The sequence below is a fragment of the Anas platyrhynchos genome, chromosome 27 (genome assembly GCF_047663525.1).
Source record: "Anas platyrhynchos isolate ZD024472 breed Pekin duck chromosome 27, IASCAAS_PekinDuck_T2T, whole genome shotgun sequence".
Classification (NCBI taxonomy): Eukaryota; Metazoa; Chordata; class Aves; order Anseriformes; family Anatidae; genus Anas; species Anas platyrhynchos.
In genome coordinates, this window is record NC_092613.1 from 7,082,209 (window position 1) to 7,093,972 (window position 11,764).

General features: G+C 50.3%; 1 protein-coding gene and 1 long non-coding RNA gene across 2 annotated transcripts; one reads left to right on the forward strand and one right to left on the reverse strand.

Moving 5' to 3' along the window:
• Window positions 1–155: 155 nt before the first annotated feature.
• On the forward strand, window positions 156–2,648 carry LOC113839897 (uncharacterized). The gene is made up of 2 exons (XR_003492552.3): window positions 156–324; window positions 983–2,648. It is a non-coding gene; the product is annotated as an uncharacterized lncRNA (long non-coding RNA).
• On the reverse strand, window positions 1,913–10,760 carry RAB29 (RAB29, member RAS oncogene family). Its single transcript, XM_027444683.3, has 5 exons — window positions 10,588–10,760; window positions 8,675–8,746; window positions 7,264–7,445; window positions 6,069–6,190; window positions 1,913–5,409 (listed from the first exon to the last, which is right to left on the reverse strand). The coding sequence occupies exons 1-5, from the start codon at window positions 10,709–10,711 to the stop codon at window positions 5,292–5,294; spliced, it is 618 nt and encodes a 205-aa protein (XP_027300484.1). The 5' UTR covers window positions 10,712–10,760; the 3' UTR covers window positions 1,913–5,291.
• Window positions 10,761–11,764: the final 1,004 nt, after the last annotated feature.

Sequence of the window (11,764 nt, forward strand, 5' to 3'; positions counted from 1 at the left end):
AATGGTCGCGTTCGCACCGCCGAGAGGATGCGAGCGGGGGGGGAGGGAGGCGGCTCAGCCTACCCCGCTGGCACCGCCTCCTCCGCCGCTCATTGGCCGCCCGCGCGGCCCCGCCGCTCGCTATTGGTCAGTTCGAACCATCACGGCCCGGAGGCCCCGCCCCTCCGGTCGCGGCGGGGAGGGGGGGCGAGGACGCCCCACACGCTCAAGCTGCTGTGAGCCGCGCGGCGGGACGCCGGCAGATTCGACACCGGCTCCGCCGCTCCGCCTCCTCGCGTTTCCGCCGCTCCTCCTCCTCACCGCCCCGCCTCTCCTCCGCCGCGGGTACCCGTCCCGATTTTAATTTAATTTAATTTTATTTATATATATTTATAGATATATTTAATTTATTTTTTTTTTTCGTGGCGGGGTGCGATCGGCAGATTCGCCGCGCGGGGAGGGGAGGGGGGGGTGGTTTTGGAGGGAAAACGCGGGGAGGCGCCGCGCCGCCCCTCAGCGCCACGGGGCCGGGCCCTGGAACCCCCCCTCGCCTCAGGACCGGCTCCGAGGCCCCCCCTTCACCTCAGGGACCGGCCCCGAGCCCCCTCATCGCCTCACAAACGGGCCCACGGAGCCCGAAATCCCCTCAGGGCCCGGCCCCGAGCACCCCCCCCGCCCCTCGCCTCACGCCGCCCCTGAGGCGATGCGGGGCCGGGCGCAGCTTAGGCAGCGAGGTTAGAGCAAGGCGGCGGCCCCTTTGTCATGGCAGCCTGCCCGAGGGAGGGAGGGAGGGATGGAGGGAGGGATGCTCACCGCCAGGCTGCCACGGGCACCTCCTGCCCCGGGGCAGCGGGACACAAAATCGCCTCCCCTCAGGGCCTGAGGCAGTTCCCAGGCCGTGTGTGAGGCAGGGGGGTGCGGGGAGGCTGCTGGGCTTCGCCCCGACGTCGCCTTGCCACTTTGGGAGTGTGCCGAAGTGTGAAGTTATTTTTCTTGTTTTCAGCAAGCGCGGATTTCATTAGCGGCGTTGATGGCGTTTGCAGCACCACGTTTGCCCGTGCCCATCAGCAGATCCAACAAACATGCACAACTTACATAAAATACAAGAAAGTCCATGGAAGGTTTGGGGTTCCTCACACTTCTAATCCCCTAGAAATCCGTAATTACTCATTACTATTAATAAGAGCTGCTTTTTGCCATGGCAAAATAAAACATAACTCCACTGCCCCTGAACATGGCAGCTTTGGGAACAGCAACTTGCTTTTGCACTTCAGTGTTCACAGAGACTTACTCCTCAGTTTCACTACAAACAGCACGTTAAAACATTTTATTAGATCTGGGGTTATCTGAGAAGACTGGTGTGATACTAGAAATATGGTCAGCTTGTACCTAATCCTAGGAGTAATTTGAGTTCATTTAATGCCTTGCCCGAGCTTAATTTGTCCCCTTTGGAATTAGTGCCATTTTTCTGATCAATTCAGATGTGCCCTGTCCTTCGTGCAAGTCAATACTCATGAAAATCAAGCTGATCAGGAAAGAAAGAGAGGCATTCAGAGCAACTGCCTGCCTGCATAGCCAGCCTCAAAATGCACTGTGTGAATTAATGAGCCATAAGGAGGAAGGCGTATTAACAGACAGCCACATCAAGGAATTCTTTTCTTTCTCCTCTTAGCTGGATATATTGGATTAAAAGCCACTATGATTGACTTGCAGATGCAAAAGTTTTGCATACTTATGTCCCACTTGTGGGTCAATCAGACTACAATAATCAGGACAGAAAGATGTTTCAGTGAAAAGGATCTAATTTGTTTTGCTGGCAGCACAGAGCAGTTCACATTGTATGCTTTATCCATCTCCTGTTATTGACAGCAATATTGTTTTTGTGTTGGACTCCTGAACCCATTTCTTAGGAAAACAACAACTACTACATGAGCAATGTCAAACTTGTTTTATTTCAAACTTCTGCAACAGTGCATTAGTTACTGATTGATATGGAGAAAACCTCCCAGCAGTTTATTCTCTTTATATAAACACGATAACACTGCAACTTTACAGTAACCAGAACCCTGTCTCTAAAATACTTGTGCATAACTGCGAATTGTTTAAAAAAAAAGCTCGATTTCATTATTGCCAACTTGTTTCTGAACTGTAGTCTCCCCTCATGATTTCAAATTCTATTACAGTAAAAATTCCTGGCTCTGTTGACCCATGGATTGCTGTCATCAACATATTAAATACAAAGCTAAACTAATGTTTTTGAGTCTCATGACTGCAAATTAGTTACAGAAATGAGAAACAACATGTGGAAGGGAATGAAATAGGTACAGTTGGTCCAGAGTCTCATAAAGAGCACACAGTCAAAGAAGGCACTGCAGAAAGGAAAAATCAAACGTCATTTTAAAAACAGGTTGTTCCTAACAGACTATAAAGAGTACGCTTTTCTGCATCATATTGAAAGATCAAGTTTTTATGAATCAGGTTTAACTTTGTTTAAAATATCTCTCCAAAAATGAGCTTCTCTCAAGCTGACTTTTCAGTTGTTTTAAAAATGTGTTATTTCAACCAGCACAAGCTGGGCAGAACCAATTTCACAGGTAAGCATTCTTCACAAATTAACGCAGCAAAAAAAAAAACATGTTTAGGTGGGGCTTTTGAATCAGTTTGTTTTACGAGACTAAATCAAGGGTTGGTTTGTCGTTTCTTTTTAAGTACCTTATGTGCCACAGAGCAAACTGAAAAAAAAAAAAACACATCTGCACAGTAAAATCGTTTTCCTGTCTGGGTTTTTGTAGCGATCTCGAGTAACGACTGTTTCTGTTGTGCAGGCTTAGTTTTCTACACTTACTTGTCTGCTGTGTCTATTAAGATGTTAACAAGCAGTGTGGGAAAAAAACAAACAAACCTCCAAGGCATACACTGGTACCGGAAACCTCTGGGCCCAGCAGAAATTATGTATAATAAAAGAAAATCATAAAAGCTCTTCCTTTGGCTTTTTGCTTGTTTCTGAGAGGCACTTCTGAAAAATTAAGAGCTCCAGATACTAAAGAGAAACTGGTATGTAACAACCTGGTATACAAAAGGTATAAATAAGGCATTTTAACCCATGTTATAAAATTCCTGTTCATTTGCAAGCTTTTACTGACTTGAGTGGTTGGTTGGTCCTGGGCAGAGACTTCCACTCTGTCTCAATTTCTGTTAAGTGTCTGTTAAGGCAGCTCCAACACTTGACCTCTTTGCTCAAACACTTTGAGGTGCACATAGAGAAATCAATAAATAACACACGAATATTAACAGCTTCATGACGTATCTTTTTTAAAATTAGACCCTTTCCTCCGTATTTCATAGAGGACTAAAAATACTGATAGGATAATTTAAAAAATCCTTTTTTTTTTTCTTTTCCCTCCCATGTTTAGGCAGTAGAATTCAACTAGAGTTCAATTTTGTTGCTAACCAGTTCTACACATTTCATATATTTCTACAGTGAATCCAGTGGCACAGGAAAATGTAAGTTTAAGTGCTTATAAAGCTGAATTTGTCAATTTTTGCACAACAGAATCCTATCCCAGCTACTTTAGCTTTTAATAAAATAGTCAGAACACAACATTAGGCCTAAATTTCATAGCCCTTACTGTTTACCTGTCCTTCTCAAGTCCAGATAACAAAAACTCAGCATTCTTTTGTGCCTAGTGAAGGTAATCTGTTCCTGTTCTTACTGTCCTCTCCCTCCATAGATTGTATAGAGTAAGAAAAGACGGACAGGAATACCTTGCCAAAGAAAATCAGTCCTAAATTAGTGTGAATCAGGACAAACCGTTTTCAAATTACGCTCTGAAGGGAAAGTCTTCCAATATTTTCCTCTCTCAGCACTCTGCTTATTTAAACTGCTAGGGAAGGGAAAACATTATTGAAGAGCACTTGTTTAAATCCTAACCCAAAACCCAGGCAAGACAATTCTGTGGCATAGCACGCTTACATAAAGTGCATACAATGCTACGTAACAACAGCCTTGCAGACTGAGGTTCCTAATAACTCCTCTAAGATAACTATCTAGAGTGCTTTTACCCATTTTTGTTGTTGTTGTTGTTGGCAAGAACCATTCTCAACAACAGCGAATACCTGGGGGACGTGCTAGGAAAAGCAGGCATCAAAAGGCAAGTAGGGAGCGGGTCTCTTCATTTCCTTTTGCCCTGCAAAGTCTTCTCCTTCGCTTCCCCTTTGGACCACTAAAACCAGCAGGTGGGCTTTCAGAGAGCTGTGTTTCCAGCACCATCCCTGCTACCAAACTCACTCATCGCTACAGAATAATTGTGGGAAGGCAATTCATCAGCAATTGCAAAGCTATTCGAGATTGTAGGATACAGGGTGTTCTAAAAGTGAAAAGAACTGTTGTTCTGTCATACAAAGGAGTTTACAACCTATTCCTCATTCAGCTCTCAGTGCCCTAATAAAGTGGCAGCAGAACAGAATACGTAGGATTGTGCAGGACAGAGGGTGAGGGAGAATGAACGAACAGAAGGCAACCGGGCAATTCTTGGCACAAAGTCGGGGTCTGTGCTCTACGCCCCCCGGTCGGTGTACACGTGAGCAAGGGCCGTGCTGCATGAATCCTCGATTCGCACACCGGTTATTTTTACACAGCTGGTAAAGTGGGACACAGTCATAACCCACATCTGGCTTCACATCTTAAGGACAGTTGGTGACAAGGCTGGGGTGCGTTGGTCTCTCCGCGACGTGCCGGCACAGGTACGTGGTTCCGCAGCACGAAGTAAGGAGTTTGCTGCGATCCCACACTGGGGATCCACGGGCACAGAGAGACCGCGTGAGCATCGTGCGCATGACATAAAGGGCACTGTGAGGCTTTGGAGTGGTGCCACTGTGCATGGTGGGTGCGGGCTGTGGGGAACAAAAGGTGCAGCGATATTAAAAATAGACTTTCCACATCCTTCATCCTGCCCGGGACAGGTCATCACATGTGAGAAGATGAAGATAAGTGCTCGAAATGTAAAAAGTATTAATCCAAGCCATGTGCTCGAACACAGGCTGTGCTACATGACTAGCAGCAGAGCTTCCAGTCGCTGCTGCACGAGAAGAAAGAGGAATCCTGTTCTCAGCCTTCTTCCACTTCTCACTCCCAGTCACTGCAGCAATGCTTTACCGAGCATGAATATGCACTAAGGAGAAGACAGTTCACTATCATGTAAAAAAAAAAAAAAAAAAAGTGAGAGCTGCTTTGAAAACATAAAATAAAAAATACAAAAAAAGAATAAAAGGACATTGCTGTTAGACCCAAGCAGATGGTGTAGTCAGTGCACCTAACAGCAAGCCCAGCCTGGTGGGGATGCCTCCTTTATGTTAATGTAATCCCCGCTCCCAGAAGCAGAGGAACTTCCATCACGGGTGGACGAAGACATCATCTTTTCAATCAGGACTCTAGAAGACAAACACACGTGACTTTGGTTATTTTCTTATACAAGCAGCATTGGGCCACACAGCTTTGAGGCAATACAAAAAAAAAAAAAATAGAATAAAATAAAGAGAAATAACTCCTCCTAGGAGAACACACAATTCCAGAACTTGAAGGACTGAAGAGTAAGGTTAAGGAGCCTGATCCGCACTGACAGCAGCTCCACTGCTATTTCCTGGCAACACCAGGAGGCTGCAGTGACCATAACTGAGGCCTGAGGACTGGGACACTGCAACCAGTTACCTACCCAAGGTACGGTGCGAATGCCCAGCGCTGCTGCCTCTCACCTTTCAGAACAAGCGAAATCCTCTCTCGGATTAGTGCATCACAAAAGAATTTCTAATATATTTGCACCAGGAGCCCCATCCTCCTGGAAGAAGGCAGCATATGGGAAAAACCCATCCCTGGTACTGATTAAAGCATTTCTGTTCCCAAAAGCATGCCGGAGCTTAACCAGGGACAGAAGAACTTCTGACCTTTTAGAATTCAGTTTCCCTTCAGGAGATTTACTTGCACGTTATTGCTGCCATTTGTTACTGCCTGACAGCATCTCCCCTCACCTCAGATGGCGGTGTCTGAGAGAGGGAATTAACTCTTGAGATGCTCCACGAGGCATTGTGCCTACCTCATGGACTCATTAATGTTCTTGTTTTCCTTGACAGACGTCTCCACCCAGCCAGAAAAGCCGTTTTCTTTGCTGAAGCGATCCACTTCTTCTCTTGTCACTGCCCACGGGGAAAGGTCACACTGCAAAAGGAGAGTCAGACATTTTAAGTTTCAGCCTTTTAATTTTTAAGCTGGGAGGGGAACCTCTCCCCTCACCCCAGCAGTGCCTGTGTGGAGGCAGCAGGAGGGCTCAGCCCCGCGCATCTCCGAGATCACAATCTGAGCGTTCCTAGGGCAAGGTTCTTAATGGGATGTTGCAAGCAGCAGTACATTTATCTCATCTCAGATGCTGCCACACCTCAGCCAAGCACGCATGGAATGGAGGTTCCTCCAGAACAGGACAAGAAAGCACTGTCACTCGTCCAAAATCTGCCAGGCCTAGCAGCACCAAGGGGATTTTAGTGCTGTGGTGCCACCGAGGCAATCCCATGGATGTCAGTGGGCAGCACAAAGAGAGTGAGGAAACCTGTCCCATGGGAGCTCGTGTTGGTGGGAGTGCAGCCCGTGCAGTCACACGGCTTCATGCAGGCACAAACGTTACTGTAAAATTGCTATCGCAGTTCATTGCTTGTGAAGAAGTGGAGAAGAAAAGCCATTCTCCCACCCACCTCGCATGTTTTTGATTCGTCTCCAATTTTAGACTCTCTCAAAGCAGGCAAGTCTCAAACTGAATCTGGGAATGGCTGCTGAGCCAACGCTGGCACGCAAGGAACAGAAAGGTACTTTTTAAATGAACGAGAAATAAATCACTGACAGACAGCACCCATTCTGCACGGCGAAACCTGACACTGCACCCAAAGGAAATGTAGCCATCCCTGTGGCAGCTCAAGTTCCTCCTGCAAAAATTCCCCAGGCAAGTTAAAGACCAAGAAAGCAGAAGAAAAGCTTTCAGTGCCCAAGGTACTGATCTCTAGCTCCAAAAAGAAGCATCCTAGGACAAAGCAGGTGCTAACACCTCCTAAGTGCCATCCAGCCTTAGGTCCTACCACTCTCCTAGGTAGAGAAAGAAAATTCCAAAGACGTTAAAGAAAGGATTAAAAAGCCCACAGGCTGTGGTACAGCACAGGGCAAGGCTTAGCAGTGGAGACATCTCCTACAGCTGGGAAAGCCCAGGTACACGTGTACACACACAGAGCGTGTCTCGAGCTGCTCACTTTGTTAGCCAGCAGCAGGCAGGGCACGGGGCTCCCGTCTGGCAGCGTCAGTTTGCTGTCCAGGTCCTGCTTCCACTTCTGGCTGTTGCTGAAGGTGCTGACGTTGGTGACATCGAACATGATGATGCAGGCGGATGCCTCCCTGTAGTACAGCCGCGTCATTGACGTGAAGCGTTCCTGCCCTTCAGGATCAAAAGGAAAAGAAAAATCCCCCCAAAAGTTACCTTTTTTAGATTTATTCATGGAAATTACTTCCCCATGAGGGTACTGCATTTCCTCAGCTGACATTGTCTACCTCCAGTACATAACGAGGATACAGGCACTGAGATGCATCCTGCCTCGGTGCCTCAGCAGTGCAGGGAACTGGGACAAACTGGGAGTTCCTAACCCCGACCCAGCCACTCAGGTGTCCCAGAAATGTTCTGCCCAACTCCCAGTGTAACAACTTACATTAAATTTCACATCCCATGGATGCGCAGCCCCTGGACGAGGGCAGCCGCTCTGCCTTCCAAATCTTAAACGCCTTTTGGGGACTAAATGGAAATCAGTTTCTTGCTGCAATCCTCTTGCAGCAAACTTCTCCTTCCTGTTTTCTTTTTAGAGATTCCTGATGCGCACGCCTGAACGGCGAAAACGCAGGCATGCACAGCCCTGTTTTCCTCGCCGCCCTGCATCCAGAGGTGCCATTTTCGAGCTACTATGGCACCGACCTGGCCTTTGCCCTCTGGTTCTAGGGCAGCTGAGGACGGCTGAGTGGGCTGCACGGCTGGCCCACCACAAAGGCCCCCCAAAGATGCCCCACTGCTGATCCAGGCCAGCCACCCCGGCTCAGCACGGCGTCCTGTTTCCATGACTGCTGCTCGCTGGGCTCTGCTGCTCCGGGGGGGATGCCTGTTCCCAAGGAAACCCCCAGTCCTGCTTGCACAGGTCACTGAGCAGCCAGGGAGCGACTGCTCGGGCCCCTCTAGTCCTGGCAGCGAAACCAGAGTGACTTCAGTGGGGTTACACATGCTGAGACATGGGAATCGGGCCCGGCTGCCACGCCACAAATCAGAATTTGCACACCAGATTCGGAGCTGGGAGGTTATGCACTTGGTTACAGATCAGCTCTCCCCCCATTCATCCGCTGTGCCTTTGCAATTGCAAAGAAAAGCTTGATAGAATTTATCCTCTGTGCTGCTGTGTTCTTTGCAGATGAGTTTTTAGTTAAATATTAAAACTACTGCTGCAAACTAGAGACAGCACTGCAAACCAGCACAGTCCTGTCCCTTGAATCCACGGGCTTTTAGGATTTATGTTTGCAGCAGACTCCTACTGGGGGAAAATAATAATAATAACAATAAATAAAAAAGCCAAGCACTCAAGAGCTTTAAATTGACTCCTGAACAGCTTCGTGGTTCGCGTGACGTACCTGCAATGTCCCAGAGCTGAAGTCGCACTGTCTCCGACTCTGACCACTGGACCACCTTCAGAGCAAAATCCACTGGAGAACCCCCAAAAAGAAAGGAAAGCTCATTAGGGGCATTCTGTACTGCGGGGCTTGTTCCTCCACAGCCTCTTGCCACCTCCCAGTGGCACTGTCCCAGTTGTGGCAGCTCGCACTGGACCAGCACCCGCACCAGCAGGAGTTTGAAGTGAAAGAATCAGAGCTAACCATGCGCCTTGCCCTCTTTTAAAATTCATAATCCTACAGGAAACTCAGAAAAATGCCAGTGAAATGCTGGATTTGTGGCAGTTGTCTGTTTTTTCTGCACTGCCTAAACCATTCAGCTGCTGGTAGGTACGTGGAGCCTGGCGTTTCCTTCCCGTGTGCTGCTCACCACAACCTGCAGCTCATCCTTAAACACAGGGAGCAAAAAGGGAAACCACTGCACTTTGCTCAGATTCTGATGCACCGGGTTTTCACTGCAGGAGGAAACTGCCCAGCAATACTGTTGTCCATGCTCAGCAGGCCTGGAATGTTTTGAAGCGCGGACCTCATTAAAAAAATAAAAAAGCAGGAATAAAAACTCCTGCAGCTTACTGCTGGGAGCGCAGGCACAACCCCAAGCGCTCTGCACTTTGCTGCCCCTCTGGGCTGCGGCTCTCTGGCGTTTTCAACTTCTGACTAATTAATCCCCTCTGGATTAATGAATACATTTTAAACAGCCCCTGCTATTCTGGGTCCTCGGAGAGGTTCACGGGGTAAAGCCCCAGCACCTGCTCCTTGGAGGTTCCTCATTTACACTGACGTTAAACAAAGAACAACTCAGTCCCGTTCCCAGCCTCCTTGTTACAGAGCTGGTGTTTCCCACATCATCTTTCAAGGTGCTCCCCCTCAGAGCAGTGACTTCACGGGGCTCAATAAGCTGAAACAAGGTGCTGAGGAGCCGAGGCAGCAATCGCAGGCTGGCTGTTTGGGGTGGCTGCTCCCAGGGCAGGCAGGATGGGAACCCCGAGCCCGTACGGACAGACCGTGGGGTGCCACAGGTCGCTGCAGGCAGCGGGAGCACAGCAGGAGCTGTGGCTGGGACCTGCTGCAAAATGCAGTATTTTGGATCTCTGCTGCAAAACGCAGTGACTACGGAGGGGCAGATTTTGTGTCACAAGTCCTTGCAGGGTTTCCATTTCTGGAAGGAGAGGGGCGAGCTTCCCACTACAGCCTACCAGCAAGGGATGCTGAACAGAAACAAACGCGATGGTCGCAGCATCTTTTAGGTTGGAAAAGAGCCTTAAAAAGCCTCAAGTCCAACCAGCACCTGACGGTACCGGGTCCACCATTAAGCCACATCCCTTGGTGCCACATCCACGCACCCCTGAAACACCCTCTGGGGTGGGGATGCCACCAGCACCCTGGGCAGCCCGTCCCAGTGCCTTTCTGCAAGGAAATTCTTCTGACACCCACACTAAACCTCCCCTGGCACAACCTGACGCTGTTACCTCGCATCCTATCTCCTGTCAGCTGAGAAAAGAGCCTGCCCTGTCGCTGCAGCCTCCCTGCAGGCAGCTGTAGGAGTGACATGCTCTGCCCTCAGCCTCCAGCCCAAATACCCCCAGTCCCCCAGCCCCACTCCCCGCTCCCCTTTCCCAGCAGCTTCTCTCGCTGCTCTCTGAACACATCCCAGCCCCTCAGCATCCTCCCTGCGGCCCGGGGCCCGGAGCCAAACCCAGGACACGTTCCGTGAGGGCCCCATTGCACTTTCCAGAGGCCAAATCTCCAGGTTAGACCAAGCAGGAGGCTGTGGGGAGCCCGCAGGGAGGCTGCGGGGCTCTCCCCATCCTCTGCTGCCTCAGCCCCCGACCCCAGGGTGCCGGCTCCTGTCTGCGAGCCCCCCCGGGGCTCACCTCCCACGGTGGATTTGTAGTGCCGGTTGAAGCTGTCGTTGGCGTAGCGCTGCACCAGCGACGTCTTCCCCACCGTGGCGTCCCCCACCACCAGCACCTTGAACATGCGGTCGCGGTGCCCCATCGCCGGCCCCGCAGCCTCCCGCTACGATCATGTGAGGGTCAGGTGGCGGCGGCGGAACCGCCACCGGCCGCGGGGCTGCCGGGACGTGTAGTCCGTGGCACCCAGCCTCGCCACCATGCAGGCCTGTGGCTGCTTCTCCCCCCTGGGACTGAACCTCCTCTTGCCCCCCCAAGGGTCCTCTTTGCAACCAAACAGCCCCAAGGGGACCCTCAGCTGAGCGCTTTGGGGCCAGGCAGTTAAAGCGTTTTAATGAGGGCTCCGTCTGTTAATGAGGCGGGGGCTGATGGCAGCCAGCAGCACCCGGCCGCCCTCACCATGAGGAATTGCTGCTGGTTGCTCAGGCTGAGGCTGCCCTGGTACAGCTCCGAGCCGTTCCCCCACATCCTGCACTGCTGAGCCCGGTGCCTCCGCTTCCCCCCTCAGGAAGCCGCAGAGATCCCCCACTGCTTTCCTCCCCCACTGCTTTCCTTTTCCCCAGCTAAGCAGGAAAAGGATCCATCCCCACAGGGAGACCCAGGCAGCCGCCCTGTGCCCGAATACCCTAATATTTGGGGCATGGGGAAGCAGGACCCAAGCCCCAGCACAGCCCTGTCCAGGCACAGCCCCACAGGGGATTGCTCCACACCAACAAAGAGCAAATCCCACACCTGGGGGGCAGGCAGAGCCCTCTCAGTGCCACCAGCTCCCGCAGAGCCAGGGGCTGCTTAACACCCCCCCAAATCACACAGAAGCCCCGTGCCCTGCTCTCCTTAACCCAGGTGCAGGCAAGGAGCCCCTGGGAACCAGAAGCTGGAAACTGGAGAGGAAAATGTTCGTGTATACGTAAGAATTGTACTCAAACAGCTGATTACGCCTTTTCATACACCTTAACAGATGCTTACACCTTTTACAGGAAAACTTTAAACCTGAGAAGCAAGAGGCAGTTTTCTACATTTCCCTTGGGGATAGCGTACTCTATACAAACAGTTCGAACTTTTAAAGTTCCGTTGTCAGTCACACAACCAAACAACCCTGCACGGCATTAAATGCTCCCCTCCACATAGATCAAGCCCT

Bases quoted from the DNA above. Each gene is read 5' to 3' on its own strand.
- RAB29 (XM_027444683.3), bottom strand. From the start codon at position 10,711: ATGGGGCACCGCGACCGCATGTTCAAGGTGCTGGTGGTGGGGGACGCC. The intron at 8,747-10,587 runs GTGAGCCCCGGG...GGGGTTCTCCAG, and splicing joins CTACAAATCCACCGTGGGAG to TGGATTTTGCTCTGAAGGTG. The intron at 7,446-8,674 runs GTACGTCACGCG...TTGATCCTGAAG, and splicing joins TCAGCTCTGGGACATTGCAG to GGCAGGAACGCTTCACGTCA.